The sequence below is a fragment of the Psammomys obesus genome, unplaced genomic scaffold, assembly GCF_907164565.1.
Source record: "Psammomys obesus unplaced genomic scaffold, mPsaObe1.curated_primary_1811, whole genome shotgun sequence".
Taxonomy (NCBI): domain Eukaryota; kingdom Metazoa; phylum Chordata; class Mammalia; order Rodentia; family Muridae; genus Psammomys; species Psammomys obesus.
The window spans coordinates 11,400,273-11,417,251 of record NW_026596143.1 but is presented as its reverse complement, the minus strand read 5'-3'; the positions used below and the strand labels follow the sequence as shown (position 1 = coordinate 11,417,251).

The window sequence follows — 16,979 nt, the reverse complement described above, 5'->3', positions numbered from 1 at the left end:
GAAAGAAAGAAAGAAAGAAAGAAGCCCAAAATGAAGCAACAGTGAGAAAAATGAAAAGGCCCTCATTCAACTAATTGAACTCTGCCGAGATGCGAGCAAGCGCATGGTGACTAGGAAAGGTGTACCTTAAGTATATCCCCTAAGGGTCCCCAGGGTCTTGTAGGTTGGGGAACCCTTCACTCGGTTCTTTTAAGTGTTCTGACATTTCGTAAAACAACTTAAATCTTACCAGGACGTCTGAAGATTGAGAACGCATAGATCCTTGATTATACAAATAAACCATAAAACGATCTGCTAAAAAATATCTAAGTACAGAAGAGAGAGAGAGAGATGTCCGAGTTACTCTTTTAGAGACATCAGCAAGCTGCGCCCCTCCCCAGCCCAGATTTCTGTAAGTAAAACTTTATTGGAGCACATCCACGCACGGTAACCTGAATGTGCTCTGTGCTGGTGTACTCTAGCTGCTCCAGCAGAGGGAAGTAGTTTGGGCAGAGGCTAGGGGGCCTTCAAACCTGGAAGGTTCACTCTCCGGAGCTTTGGAGAAAAAGCCAACTTTTGCCATAAAGGCAGCATTTCCTTTGATATACATTACACTTTATGCAAAATAAATACACATTTACTCAAAACAATCTCTTCAATTTGATGGATTCCTTTCATTTTTCAAAATATTTACCTTTTTAAGGGTATGTATGTGCCTGCATGGATTTAAGCAGCAGTGTGCATAGGTTTCCATAGATGGCACCCTAGCTCTCAGAGCTGGAGTTAACGACTGGATATGAGCCGTTTGAGTTCTGAGAAACGAGCCCAGGTCCTTCACAAGGACTGTGAGCATTCTGAACCACTGAGCCATCTCTCCATCCCACCAGGATCCTTTTAAGAAAGGAAGGAGCTGCAAGAGGGTAAAGCCTTTTTGCTGTTTACAAGATATAAACTGGACGGAGGATTATGATAATTTTCTGCCTCTTTATTTATGTATATTTGATATATATCAAATATATATTATATAAATATGTTATAGCTTATAACATGTGTCAATCTAATACATATGACATATTTATATCTAATATGACATTATTTGTATATAATATGTAATATATTATTAAATTTATTTTATTTATAATTGTATAATATATATCACATTTTATAATTATATATTATATTTATAATTACACACTTATATTTATTTATAATATGTGTTTGTAATTACATTGCATATAATTATAAACATAAAATATATGCTATTTATGATACTATAGTATATATTTATTATATATTATTATAGAATATATGATGGGGGTGGTCTGGTACCATCTATGTTGATTATTTTGATCCCTGAGGTCTGCTAGCTGTCTTTTACAAGCAGACACGTATCCAAAATGACATTTGTAATCCTCGCCTCCAAATTATCCCTGACTGGCTGAATAAATGCCCACACACCTGGGCACTACAGAAGTGAGGGAAGTGGAGCCAAAGTCTGTGGGCTTGGAGGACAGAAGGATTATGGGAACAGACACACAGGCACAAGGGAGGAGGAGAAGGAAGCAGGACTGGCGTGGGTTAGCAAAGAACCACAAGGCCAGGGAGAGTTTACTCTGAGGGTCAGCATGGCCGCAGAGAAGCAGCCCGGAAGGAAAGAGTGTGCAAGTGTTTACATTATTTCGGATGGGAAGCAGCCCAGATAGGAATGGTTAGAGCAAACGGCATGGGGCGTGGGACAGGGAGATAACGAGGTAGTTCAGGGAGTTGATATCTGCCCAGTGAAATGAGGCTTACTAAAAATATAACAGGTGTCTATGTCCTTTCTTGATTGACAGTGGGATAAATAATAACACTGTAATAATTCTAGGTTATTAATAGTACACCTTAATAATCTTTTTATTATATATAATATGTACCTACATTATATATTATGCCATTCATATATTATATACCTATATTATATATAATGTAATAATTATATTATATGTAATATATAACTATATTATAATTAAAACACTACACAAAATAAAATATATCACAACATAGTATATACTAGACATAATGTATATTCTGTATGTTAATAATACATATAATAATATATATAAATATTTGTGTTTTTGATAATGTGGTTGAAGAAAAGTCCTATTATCCTTAGCATGTGCACTAAAACTCAAGCCTGAGCTCAGCGTTCTTGTGGCGCCATCTTTCGCACATTCTGCGCTGCTATTTCCCTTTTGCTTCTTCACCCTCCCTCCACCTTACTTGAACACCCAGCGTGCTGCTCTCCACGGAGCCTGGTCTCACACAGGCAATCAGAGGCGCCTTCCCACACACCCTAGCGGTCGGGCATGAATGGCAGGCCGAGGTTAAGGGTGAGCACTCACAATGGTCAACCCTGGTAACTCACTGGGCGCCATCTCTCCCTGGGTGCCCACGAGCTGGCCCTGCCTGCCCTCTTCCTCCTTCCTCTCTGTGGATATGCACGATCCTGCATCTGCATGCCCAGCCTGGCACCTTCACATGTTTCCATGGCATCCACTTACGTCGTTTTTCTTTCTCACACTGAAAATTCATTCCAACCTCTACTGGGCATATTTTGTTCATTTCAGTGGTGGTCAAAACAACAGAGACAACTGACAATTCTAATGAGCTGTATTATTGCTCTTATACTCCGCTGCAGTTATAAGTGAACAGTTTCAAAGAAATAAACATGAAGCTAAAGATCTAAACAAAACAAAACAAAAATCACCTTTTCTCGAGGTGCACAGTATATGGCTTCTTGTTGATTGGAATAACATAGGATATCTGTTCCTAGAGAATCCGGAAAAATTAAGTGAGGACAGATTTCAAGGAGAAGCAAATAGCAACCCAAAAATCAACCAACCCTGCCAAGCATATTTCGGACAATTCCTTAAATCATCTCACGCTGCCTGTGTTAAAAAATATTTAAAATGTTTAACTTTTTGTATAACCTGTTCATTGTTTCCAAATTTCATTCTTTTATTTTTATATATAAATTTATTTTTTATAATTTATTCCCTTTATATCCCAATTGTATCCCCTTCCCTCATCTCCTCCCAGTCCCACTCTCCCTCCCTTTTTCCCCCATCCTCTTCCCCTAGTCCACAGAGAAGAGGAGACCTCCCCTCCTGCCATCTGACCCCAGCCTATCAACTCTCATCAGGACTGCCTACATCTTCTTCCTCTGTGGTCTAACAAGGCCACCCCCTCTCTCCAAAGGAAGTGATCAAAAAGCAGGCAACCGAGTCCATATCACAGACAGCCCCTGCTTCGCTTACTAAGAAACCCACTTGGAGATGGTTGGCTACATCTGAGCAGGGGGTCTAGGTCCTCTCCACGCCCCATTCATCGCCACTCTTGATTTACATGAGATTAGAACTCTCCGTATCACTAACCCTTAACAACCTATGAGAGCTCCCTGCCGTCTAGAGTCTCTTCCTGGCAGCATGAAGGTGGGCAGCCCCATCTGTTCCCTGTTCTTGGATGAATTTGTAAAGCAGGTCTGAAAACACAAAATAAGGGGCTGGAGATATGGACTCAGCCCCAGTCTGACCTCTGCGGGCACCAGGCATGCATTTGGTACACAGACTTATGTGCAGGCAAACACCCTGACACATAAAAAAAATAAATAAATAAAAGATGAAGCTGAAAGACTTTCTTGAAACTTAACAGATTATAATGGCATAAACCAGAAAGCGACAGCAGGAGAAAATTCAGGAACTACAGAAACAAATGGAGGTTAAATAATAGAATTCAAAATAGCCCACGGGTTATTGAAGCAATTAAGAAAGGGATTTCAAAATCCTAGAATGAAAATACAATCTATAAAATTTACAGCATACAGCCACAGTGGCTCTTAGTTCCTCTTCTACTGCTGTGAAGACACCATGACAAAAGCAACTCTAGAAGAAAGCGTTGATTGGAGCTTACAGTTTCAGAGGGTGAATCCGTGACTGTCTTGGCAGGGAGGCAGCTCTGCAGCATTAGCATAGCCCTGAGAGCCTACACCCTGAGACAAGCAACCACAAGAGAACTGACTAGCAGTGGAATGGGCTTTTGAAAGCTCCAAGCCCGTCCCCAGTGACACACTCCTCCAACAAGGCCACACCTCCTAATCTTTCCCAAACTGCTCCACCAACTGGGGGCCCGTAGTATGAAATGCTTTATGTGTCTGGCCTTATGCCCTTCAGTATCAGTTGGTTCTTGGACTTCAGGGAAGGGTATTAAAGGCCAGCAGAGGCTGAGAGCTGAGAGAGGGTAGGAGGAAGATAGTAGTGGGACTGGGAAGTAGGCAGGAATAGGGTCCAGTAGACAGAAGAGTAGGGCCAGAGAAGACAGTTTATGCAAGAAGAAAGAAGACTGAGTAGGGCTAGAAGGAAGAAGAAAAGGGATTCAGCACAATGAAAATAAGAGACGTTTGAAGTCAGTTGGGCTAGCAGAGTGAGAAGGGAAGAGAGATGGTGACAGTTGAGCCAGGAGAAGCTGAGCTGAGCCAGAGAAGATATTAGGAGACAGTTAGGAGAAGAACCCACAAAGCAGCTAAAGAAATAATAGACTAAAAGCTACAGGGACCAAGTTCAGCTCTTAGCACAAGGTATAGTCTTGGCCACTTCTGGAACACAGCTTCTGTGTGCGTGTGGACTCTGAGGAAACACTTCCCAGAAGACTTTACCCCAGGGATGCTGGAACCTTTCTTAGTTGACTCTAATTTCTTAGCTCCAGCTGACCAGGAGCTGTTGTCCCAGTAAAACAAAGGTTTTACTTTATTGGTTCTGGTCTCTTGTTAATCACAGGCCGATTCTTCAGTCCCAGTTAACCAGAACCACAGATTCCTAACACAGAATACATATCATCTCCCAAGACAGTCTGTAAGTGACTCTCAAACATTCCTCTGGAACTCCATAAGCCAGCCTTCCATCCCTGCATCTCTCTCCAAGCTCCCACAGAGCAGCTCACTGAGGTTTGAACACTCAATGGTTTTTCTAGCCCAAAGTTCCAAAGTTCTTCCATAATCCTTCCAAAAGCATGGTCAAGCCTGTCATGGCAATGCCCCCACTACCCTGGTACCAATTTCTGTCTTACTTAGGTTTAATATTGCTATGGTAAAATACCATGACCAAAAGCAAACTGGTGAGGAAAGGGTTTATTTGGCTTATACTTCTATCGCATAGTTCATCATTGAAAGAGGTCAGGACAGGAACCCAAGTACGACTGAAACCTGGAGGCAGGAACTGAGGCAGAGGCCATGGAAGGATGCTGCTTACTGGCTTGCTCCTCATGGCTTGCTCAGCCTGCTTCCTTATAGGACCACCAGCCCAGGGATGGCACCACCCACAGTGGGCTGGGCCCTCCCATATCAATCACTAAGAAAATGCCCTACAGCAAAACTTCTCAACCTGTGAGTCAAGACCCCTTCAGGAGTCACATATCAGATATTCACACCCCATCTTCCCCACACAGTGGTTCTCAACCTTCTTAATGCTTCAGCCCTTTAATACAGTTCCTCGTGTTGTGGTGACCCCCCCCCAAACCATAACATTATTTTCACTGCTACTTCATATCTGTAATTTTGCTACCATTATGAATCGTAATGTAAATTCCCATGGTCTTAGGTGAACCCTTTGAAAAGGTTGTTCGACCCTCAAAGGAGTCGTTACCCACAGGTTGGGAACTGGCCCAGAGTGTCAAGCTAACAACTGACTAAGACAGTACCGCATATCACATGCCCTAAAAAGTTGCATTTGCCTCTCCTGTGGCCTAAATGGTAAACACTCCAAAGCAGATAACTAGTGCTGAGCAGCTTCCATGGGAGTGTTTGCAGGCCGGGATCCTCAGCAGGACAGCACAGTCAAGCTCCAGGGCCTCTCCTTCCGCCTTCTGTTCTCCTGCGACTCTGGCTTTGCACACACGCACCTGTGTGATCTCTTCCTCCTCTTAGAAGCTGTGGTGGTTAGAGCTTGAAAGGGGCTATTATTATTGTTTCTGTTTGGTTGTTGTTGTCTCTGTCAGCTTGATACAAACTAGAGCCATCTGGGAGGGTGGGTACCTCCTCAATTGAGAACCTGTCTTCAGCAGATTAACCAGCCAGCAAACCAAATCTGTGAGGCATTTTCCTGATCAGTGATTAACTGTGGGAGGGCCCAGGCCACTGTGGGCAGTGCCAGCCCCAGCCAGGTGCTCTTGGTTTGTGCCGAAAAGCAGGCTGACGTCTTTAATCCCAGCCCTCAGGAGGCAGAGACAATGAGTTGCTGTAAGTTGATGTCAGCAAGGTCTAGGCCAGCCAGAGCTATGTAGTGAAACCCTGTCTTAAACAAAATCAGGAAGCAAAACGAAGCAGGCTGACCGAACCATGAAGGGCAAGCCAGAAAGCAGCATCACGTGGGAAACTGGAATGCCCGTGTATGATGAGTGTGAAACAGAAATCAGTGTGGTCACAGACACTGTGGAAAACTACATGGTAGCCTCTAAGTGCATCAAGCACAAGGTTATCTGCTTCACTGCTAAGGGTATAATAGATAACCAATATAGATAATATAATAGATAACCAAAAGGAAGGAAAAATCTTTCATAACAGCCAATGTCTAAAAGCAATCCAAATGTCTATGGTGATTAATGGAAAAACAAATATGGTACTTCACATTTATTATTTTATTTTAATGATCTGATAACTGTTACAAACATAAATCTAATTAAAATAAGCGTGCTCATCAATGGTTGCCAAGGTCCAAGGATGGAAAGAGAGGTAGGCCACAGCTGGGCAGAGGGAACTACTTAGGACCAGAGGAACATCATCCAAGTAGACTCTGCCATGTTTGCAAGCTGCGTATTCACCGTCAAGGTGACCGTTACCACGGATGGATTCTGCAGCATGAGAATTGTGAACGTCAGTGTGATCTAGATCATTTATCTCCTAGGAAAGTGGGAGGGGACTATTAGGGAGAAGAAGTAAATACTGGGAGGGGGAAGAAATGCACAGCTTTGTGCAATCAATTTACGCTGATTAAAAAAAAAATGTTTCAAAAGATGGTCGCATGCTGGAGAGATGGCTCAGCTGGGGAAACACTTGCCCTGCAAGCATGGAGACTGGGCTTTGATGCCCAGAGCACACATTTCAAAAAGACAGTTGGGATTGGCACGTGCTTACAATCCCCGATGCTGGAAGAGCGAAGACAGATTTGCTGGGGCCCACTGGGCAGCTCCAGGTCAGTGGGGGATCCTGTCTGACCAAACAAGGTAAACCGCTCCCGAGGAATGATGCCAGAAACCAACGTCTGGAGTCCAAGCAAACACACACCTGAGCTGCACGCATGCGCGTGAGCAGCGGCACACACGTGTGCCCATGCAATGCACGCTCACACACAGAGAGATTTCTCGCCTATAAGGCAGATACACTTAAATGTTTTTAAGACTCCTACAGACACCTAACACAGCAAAACACCAACTCCAAAAATCAGTGAACAAAATGAGTTCTTTTGCTTTCTATAACATTAGCATAAAAATTCTCTTTGTTTGAGAACTATGGGTACAGAGATGAAGCATAAGGAAAGAGGTTTTTGTTAAAAGGTATTAAGGAAATCAACCATTTTGGAGACTGTTAGGCATCTCCTGGATCTTCAGGCATCTCCTTAATGTCAAGGGAGATACTTAATTTTTTTTCTATTATTTTGTGTATGTGAACTGCTAAAAATAAGAATTGAGAAATGTTTTTCTTAAGTAGATCATCCTAATTTTTATGTTTGCTTTTCCCATAAAAACTTCACACTCATCATCAGTAGTAATATCAGATTCATATAATACTACGATATGATCTGTGTGTTCCACAGCTATGTGATACAAGTAAGAAATTTTATATAATAATGTATATGGTGAAAAAAACGTTTCTTACTTCTGAGCTTGTTCTATCTTTAATCTTCTCTGGAAATATGATTTGTAGAAATGAACTTGGAGAATCTGAAAAGAGAGAGAGAAAAAAAACTATTAGTAACCTTCCCTAGATGTTCAGTTTCTTTCATGAGGTTTATGTAGCCAATACGAATGATTCATCAACGTGTGCTATTTTGAAAATTCTAATGCTCACTGCACGAGTACATGTCCCAAGGCTGGAATCAGCCAGAGAAAATTAGCACGGCCCCATGACACATTAATTCATGAAGTGTTCCATATTTAAAACAGAACACAAAAACATTGAAAACACTGACTTTGGGAAACAGACAAAATGGTCCTGAAAGACCAAAGGAGACACTCAACATACTCAGAACCTGTTATTCACAAGAACACATAGACAAAAACAAACCAATCAAGGGTAAACTTCAAGAAAACCTGGCTAAAAATCTAAAGCAACAGACTAGAAAGGGCATAGCCTGTCGGGAATAATGGATAGCAATGAATCAAAGGTAAGCTGTGGTCCAATGACATAGCTGAGTGTTTAAAATCAAGCATCAAGTGGAAATACAGGTAGAAAAAAACATCTTATATCATTGTGGTTAGTTATTGTCAACTTGACACAGGCTAGAGAGAAGTGCAGTGAGAAAATGGCTCCCTAAGATTTACCTGTAGGCAAGCCTGTGGGCCATTTTCCTGATTAACCACTGACTATGGTATCACCCAGGCCCACTTCTGGGAAACTGGTGTTGAGTTGCAACAAAAGCAGGCTGAATGAGCTGAGAGAGCACCCCGGTAAGCAGCTTTCCTCCATAGCCTCTGCTTCCGTTCCTGCTTCCGTGTTCTTGCCGTGGGTACCTGCCTAAGCTTCCTCAGCGATGGACTGAGACAGAGCTGTAAGATGAAATAAACCTTTTCCTCCCCGTGTTGCTTTGGGTCATGGATGGAGTTTATCACGGCTCTGGAAGGCAAACTATGACAGACGTAAAGGGAGAAATGCAGCCTGGCTCTGGTATTCAATAGTAAAACACTCTATTTAAATGATTGAATTGAGGACCCAAGAAATTTATGCTAAACAACACTGTCATTTAACTACCCAAGGAGAGGTGGCTATTTATGAACAAATTTCCCCCCCCCCAAAAAAAATTAATCTTCATGCACTTGGCAGAAAGACAGAAAAATTTCTCCCAATAACTCTCTCTATATAGTACTAAACATAGACCAGACATGAACATTAAATAAACTCACATACAGAGTGAAGGCTGCAACTGTGGGGACCATAGCCACATGGTGGACAGATAACACTATGCCTATGCCCGCTGTCAGGAAATGTGGCACAGGAAGAAGGATGTGGGAGCATCCCCATTTTCTTCAATTTACTGTAGATTAAGGTCAAGCGTGTGAGTTGAGGGTACAGAAAGGCTAAAATTAAAATGACACAACCACCAACTGTTAGGACTGTGCAGCAAAGTTACACGGTGGGTTCACACATCATGCCCTGTGACTGCTTCCATGCGGGAGGTTTATTAAGGGAAGGGTACATAAGGGAAGGGGGAAGGGGTCTCAGAGACCGTCTCTGAGCAGGGCAAGAGAGAGAGAGAGAGATTGGAGGTAGAGTTCTCTTATAAGGTGACTCCGAGCATGCTCAGGTGGTTTCAGGTGGTCCGTAGGTGGCTTCACAGTTGCCTGATATCTGGTTTGTCAGGTCCCTTGGGGCTGGCCGTAGAGATGCCTGCTTACAGATCCCAACACCAACCTCTCCACGCAGCCAGATCCTGCCCACACTTCACCAGGGTGAGTCTGGGTGAACACATCTAATTCTCTCGCCCGCACGCCCTTCTCAATCACCCAGATATAGGCAAGGCTCCATATCCTGTGCCCTGGCCTAGTATGGCCACTCCTGCTTGCATGTCCCCCAATGCCCAGGCTCCATCCAGGATACGCTCTGCCTACCTCCAACCTTCAGGCCCCTTGTGCCATATTACAGCTTTTCTGCTCAGCTAGATCCTGCACATCTCATAAACATACCATGCTCTAGTCCAGAGTGTCTTGTCTGATCCTCCACACCACACACCTTCTCCAAGTGTCCAGACCTACCTCCAAGCTCCAGGCTTGGACCAGAAGGTACATCCTTCATGCCCACCCAGCACCCTGTGCCCGCCTGACTTATTCCATCTGAGCCATTTCTGCGTTTGGCCCTAACCTGCTCTGTCCATATCAAAAAAGGAACTAACAAAAGCAATACACATGACCAGATCTCGTTGCAAAAAAAACACGAACAGTATGAAAAACCAAGGCAGTATCTAGATCAACCCCAAGGCACGGAATGTGAAACAGTAAATATACACTACAGGCAAGTGAATGGAAAACGGGAGATGAACAACAAGCCACATATAAAGGAACGAACACCCCGCAAAGATGACAGTTGCTTTCTCAGCGGAAGAGCCTGGAGCAGTGCATCACACTACGAATCCAAAACAAACCAATGAACAACAACAAAAACTATAACAGCCAACACCCTTTGGTCCTCCAGAAGCAATCAGCATTGGCCAGACCTCACGTCAGACTTCTGGGCTCCAGAGCAATGAGAGGATACATTTCTGTCTTATTAAACCACCAGTCTGTGGCAACTCTTCATGGAAGGCACAGGAAAGTAATTTTATACTTATTTTATGAATGTATTTCTTTTATGAATGTTTTTAGCTCACTTCTGGGTTCCAGAAGAGGCTAGAATTCTGCTGTGTAACTGGCAACCGAGACCTCTGCACGCTACTATAGCCAACTACTCCCAGCAAGCCTCATAAACCCACAGGACTCAGACTAAAACCTCAGCTACTGTCACCTTACAAACCCATTTATGCTTGGTCCCCCCAAAGATGAGAGAATAAGGAAATCCTCCCAGTAACAAAAATTTCACTCCGTAAATGAATTTGTATGGCTCTCCTGTATAGTATGAGGCAGACACTTGTTTTGTGTGCTGTTTCTTGAAAGCTTCAGGATGATAAGAAGGGTAAATGTGGACACGGATGCCCACACAGCCCAACGAGAGATAGATCGTGGCATGCGACCGGCCTTTCGCTCTCATAGTTTCCACCACGCTTCCTTGCAGCTCAAATGACTCGTGCTCCTGACTAGTTCAGTAAGAAGCTGGGACATTCACACAGGACTTCGCTGCGGAAGTGTTATGTAGGTATGGTTGTGTTTTAACCCCAGGTGTGGGCTATGGGGCGGCTTAAGCTTGTCCACAGCTGTTGTGTATGGTTACACATGGTTGTCTTGTGCTCCGGCAAGGGCGTGATTTTTACCAGCTGCAGATCGTCTAAGTCCGGGGGCTCTGGAGAGGGAATAAGTGGGAGGGCCTGGGATGCTTGGCTAGAGGAGGGGAGACAGCATGATGGGGAGTCTACAAACATGTGATTCTAGCAACCTTCAAGAACACGGACTCGCTGGGTAGTGGTGCCCACATTCACTCACTTAGAGGACAAGACATTCACCTACGCCGCTCCAAGATTTGCTCTATGAAAGGGGAATACCTTGGTAACTGAACTAGAGACCCTGAGAGGTCACCAGGCATCTAGAATCTAACTTTTTCTATACTTTCAAGTAATCTGTGTTGACTTTCCAGAGTCTGAATTTAAATTAAAAAAAAAAAAAAAAAAAAGGTACAAAGACTAAAAACTTTGGAGTCAGTACAACAGCCCGGGACAAATCTGAGAAGTCATGTGGTAGAGAGACCTTGTAAAAGCAGAGAGAATAGTCGGCATAAAGAAACACTCTACAAGATTCCAGGGTCCAATCAAAAGCAAGAAGACCTCAGGGGTAAAGGAAAGGGATGCAGAGTACGTACAAAAGCCTTCATCTGCCAGTCATCTCAACTAACCTATCAGATTACGGAGCACAAAACCATGAGTGTCAGGGATACAGAAAGAAGCCACATAAATGCACGATTCTGGAAAAGCCTTCCTCGTCTTGACTTTAAAACCACCGCAGCAAAATCCGCAGGGATGAAGGGAGCGTGGGGAAGTCTGCGTTGGCAACAGTCTGCTCTTGGTTCATTAAGGAGCTCACACCGAGAGGAATGTGAGGAATGTGAAAAGAATGATTTGCTTCAGAAAAATTTCAAAGACGTGAGATAATGCACGCTAAGGATGGATGACTGCAACATAAGGGAGGTGGGAGAAAGCCTCTTTAATCACACGCACTGAGAGAAACCCTATAAATATGAACAGTATGGGGATAGCTCCATTTCTCTCATGGGCTTTCAAAAACATAGTGGTACACAGGCAACTCAGGAAGATAAAGGCTGCGGGAAACCATCCAGTTTTCACCATTCCTCTTAAATTCATAAAAATGTTCAAGAGAGACTCTCCGTGAAAGCTGCTATATTATTATTATTATTATTATTATTATTATTATTATTATTATTATTATTATTATTGCACAACTTTTGGGGCACATGGGAGAACACACACTGAGGAGCCCTGTGTAAAGAGCAAACGACTGCTGTCACAGAACCTCTTGAATGTAAGCACAGACACTCTCCAGAGCGCCTGCACGAGTACAAACTCAGTCCGAAGGTGTGGCTGGAAAGCTGACAAGAACTGCAGGGCTGAACTCACTTGAAACTGAGAGCAAAAGTAATTTCTTCTTCCCATAAGAAGTTTCTGGACACTGTCGCAGCGCAAGTAGCAGGCATGGGACGGTGTAGCTTCACTCATGTACAAAGCTAGAGGAAACCCACACGAGAAAAGCCTGGACAAGCTTTGGACCAATGCTGCTTTCCATTTGTGCTTTTAATTAACTATTCAAAATAATAAGTTTTATTACATTTTACATATGCATGCAACACACTTTGAAAATACTGGATTTTTTAATTTTCTTTAATTTCTGTTCACTTGTTTGTGTGTGTCTGTGTATACGTGTGAGGAGGGCGCGGCAGTTTGTTGTAGTCAGTTTCCTCCTTCCGCTTTTTGAGTCCCATCAACTCAGGTTGACACGAGTGACAGCAGGTATGCTTACCCAATGAGCCCCTGATGGAAGATTTCAGGATTCTATGTCCCTGCTTTGTAAATATATTCTCTAAGCAATGTGTGTCAGTACCACAAATACTATTTTTATTCCAATCAATTGAGAAAATATTTTTCCGTTTTAAAAGTAGAATCAATAGAACTGGAGGAAAATTTAAAAATACAAGAGCAAAATTAACATATAAGCAAAAGGACAGTTCTCTTGAATACAAATAAGTAACTAAATAGAGCTTTACCTAGAGTGATGCTATCGAGTTGAGAGTTTTTCCTGCGGTTCAAGCCTTCACACTTTAGGATCTGGAATGTCACCATTTAAAACCCTGAAGGGGCCCATACTTCTGGGCTTATTGCCTTCACTGTTAATCTGTTCCTGGCTGTTTCTGGAGGTGACTTTTTTCTTTGAGGGGTGACCAGTCATGGGCTGTCATGGAACCTGCTCACGCTCTGAGTGTCCTCACCCTGTAGGGTAGAGCCTGTTACACCGTTTCATACTGTTTGGGCAGAAACTGCTCGGCAACTTCCTAACACAGACCTTGGTTTTCCCAACAGGTATCACTTATCTGGTGACCTGCCAGCCATCACTCATTGTCCGACATTCAGGCCATGGGCTTGTATTTTAACTTTGTGATGGTAGCATACCACCACACCAGTCTGTTCAGGATAAGGAAACTGTGTTAACAGTAATAGGTAAACCCTGAATTTTGTGGGGCCTCAGAAAACAAGAATTTTCACTACGATTACGAATCGCGGGTAAATTGCCCAGAGAGGAATAGGAATCTTTCGCAAATAATCACACCTCGCTAAGTATGCTAAGTATGTGGCACCAAGCACAATAGGCCTGGCAGCAGCAAGGGGCTTTCTGGACATGAGCCCTCTGGGGCTTCTGTGAGCCCTGCTCCATAAGCTCCCTTGCTGACTGCAGTTCCTCTGGCCACCACCACGCATGCAGGTACGTGCACACCCATGAGGGTATGTGGAGGCCAGCGGGGATCTGATACCATTGCCTGTCCCTCTGCCTTCTCCCCTGAGACAGTCTCTGGCTGTAGCTGGGGCTCACTGTTTTCTGGCTAGGCTAGCCAGCGGGTCCCCAAAGTCTCCCTCTCTCAGAACCTTCTCCCTAGGCCCCACCCCAGCACTGGAACCACAGGTGCAGGCAGCCACATCTGTTTTTTTGTTTGTTTGTTTGTTTGTTTGTTTGTTTAACGTCAGTACTGGGGATCCGAACTCACACCCTCATGCTTACATGGCAAGCACTGTTACATACCCCGCCATCTCTCCAACCCCTTAGCAAGAATCTTCACAGAAGCCCATAAGAGAATTCTATAATGACTTCAAATAAAAATTTGAAAGAAATAAACAACGTAACTATAAAAAATGGCCATGCGGGGAAGAATTAATAAATAAATCAATATGGGAAGAAAGAACAGACAGGGAGAGGGACCCAGGAGAAGATAGAGAAGGACAGATCAAAAAGCCTTGAGTAGTTTTATATATTAGCACAATCAAAGAGTGTATCATTTCTCTGAAATAAAGACAGACACAAAGAGAGAAAGTCATATTTGTCTTACATGGCTAATATAATAGCCACAGACAGTCTAAGTAAAATATTAATAAACTAACTTTAATCAGTGTAACCTAATTGTTAAAGCATGACCAAGAAGAATTTACCCCAATAAGCCCTACAGCCATTATAAATGAGAAAAAAGAAATAGTCCTGCCATCCTCAGCACACAGAAGCAGTAAAAGCATAGGATTACAGACGCATGAAGAAAACGTGCATGGTTCAAAACTCTTCGCCGACGATAGCTTCCTGTGTTTGATTCTTCTAAACGACTAGGCAGTAACAAAACACTTGAGCAGGCACGATGGCTCAGCAGGTGCAGGTGCTTTCCATGCAAGTCTGGTGAGCTGAGTTCAATTCCCGGAACCCGTGTAAAGGTGCAAGGAGACAAGCGACTCCACAACTTGTCCTCTGACCTCCCTGCACGTGCCATGGCGCTCACACGCCAACCCCTTCACAGCAATAAGAGAATGCTTCAAGTAAGGCACAACAGACCTCTGCTCGGTGGACGCCCTCGCTCACATTACTGTTACAGCTAGGACTAGAGCAGCAATTCATGACCACCGTCCAGAACTGAGGGACAGGGACACGTATGTTATCATATGTGGATGATGGTATCATAATCTACAACAACAAAAGGATCAAAAACAGGACAATAGCGATGACACGTAAAATTAACACAGCAGCCACTTCACTAGTACCGGTACTGAACACTTTTTTAAGAGGGTCCCATTAATGAAAGTGACAGCAAACAAACACCGTGCAAGAACCAAGAATAAGAAAATGGAGAAATGCATAGAGAACCTATGGAATCTAGAAGACCACCGAACAAGAACAAACAATGTTCTTATACCTAAACTTTCCTTAATTAAAATTTTCAGGTGGGCTAAAATACAACCCAATACAATTCGTTCATAACCCCGAGGATTTTTAATGAAATGTGCTATATATGGTGTATAATCCATCTACCAAGTAGGATAAAGAAAATCATATTGACACATTACAGCAGAACAAGCCTGTAGATAGTGGCTGTGTGTGTGTCTGGTGTGTCCTCGGGCTGGGGAAGCAAGATTGGCAGATGTTTTGCCAGATATCTAATTACATAGGAGGAAGAATTTTAAGTGGCCTTCGTAACATGGGTTTCTATAATAAAGAGTAATATAGTATATTCTCTAAAACATTTTTTTAAAAAGGAATTGGAAAGGGATACAATAGAATAATAAAGAGCAAAAAAAATTCAAAGAGAATGAGAAGGGCATACACTGAAAAAAAACGTTCTTCAAAACACAGATCTGGGCTGGAGAGATGGCTCAGAAGTTAAGAGCGCTGTCTGCTCTTCCAGAGGTCCTGAGTTCAACTCCCAGCAACCACATGGTGGCTCACAACCATCTATAATGAGATCTGGTGCCCTCTTCTGGTGTGAAGTTGTATGTGTAGACAGAATATTATATACATAATAAATAAATCTTTAAAAAAAAAAAAAAAACACAGATCTGGGCTGAGGAGAAGGCTCGTGGATAAAAGAGCCATCCTGCAAGTATAAGGACCTGAGTTCAAATCTCCAGGACTGAACTAAAGCTGGGCATAGGAGGCCACATCTGTAACTCCCACGATCCTGTGGAGAGACTGGATGAGGAGATAGAATCCCCAGAAGTTGAAGGGCCAGCTAGCCTGGCTTATGCAGAATGAAAATCGAAAGAGCATCTATAAATAAAATGAAAGGAGAAACTGACATCTGAATTGGTTGTCCCCTGATCTCTGTACCATACATCCATAAACTCAAACAAACCTATACACACGCACAAGCACACACACACGTACACACCACATATACACACATAGAAAAAAGTTAAAAATAAAATATCGCAGTCTGATAAAAGAGCATTACCCAAAACATACAAAGAAATTTTCAAATTAATAGTGGCACACCAGCCACATTTTAAAATGGACAAATAACCTGTAAAGACAACTCTCAAAAAATAATAAATAAAAATAATGTAAGCCTATATAAAGATTTTTGGCAACTGAAGACATGGCTCAATGATAACAGCTAAACTCAAAGCCAGACACGATGATTTCAGAAGCATGCCATTGGGAACTTGCAAATTAAAACAATGAGACACCACTACGTCCTCTTACCATCAGGAATAAAAACGTGTTCAAGCAAAACCTGAACAAGCATGTAGACAGCGGCTGTCTTCACCACTGTTAAAGCTGGGAAGCCCTGAGAGGTCTTTCAGCAGCTAAGTGGACAGACTGTGCTTGACACAGACAATGAAATGGCTAATTTTTCAACGCTGTGAAGAAATAAGCTATCAAGGAATCTAAAGTACATGCTTCAAATGAAAATAAACCTGTCTGCGAGGCTACGTGGTGCATGATTTCAACTACACAACCTTCTGGAAAGGCGGGCAGTGGAAGGTGGTGGCTGTTTAGGGATGGAGAGAGCAGGGTTGTCTCAGGTCAGTGGGACTGAGCGTGATGCTGCAGCGACGGGCGTCTTAGTGCAA

At 43.1% G+C, this 16,979-nt stretch overlaps 1 protein-coding gene across 1 annotated transcript in view; it reads right to left on the bottom strand.

Moving 5' to 3' along the window:
• Positions 1 to 16,979, bottom strand: part of Adam32 (ADAM metallopeptidase domain 32) — a 75,577-nt gene that overhangs the window by 55,894 nt on the left and 2,704 nt on the right. Inside the window, exons 4-10 of the mRNA XM_055593352.1 lie at positions 14,965 to 15,093; positions 13,145 to 13,205; positions 12,397 to 12,607; positions 11,147 to 11,253; positions 7,886 to 7,950; positions 2,729 to 2,790; positions 230 to 305 (exon numbers count right to left, since the gene is read on the bottom strand). Coding sequence (XP_055449327.1) covers positions 230 to 305; positions 2,729 to 2,790; positions 7,886 to 7,950; positions 11,147 to 11,253; positions 12,397 to 12,607; positions 13,145 to 13,205; positions 14,965 to 15,093 — 711 coding nt within the window. The remainder of the gene's footprint in view (positions 1 to 229; positions 306 to 2,728; positions 2,791 to 7,885; positions 7,951 to 11,146; positions 11,254 to 12,396; positions 12,608 to 13,144; positions 13,206 to 14,964; positions 15,094 to 16,979) is intronic.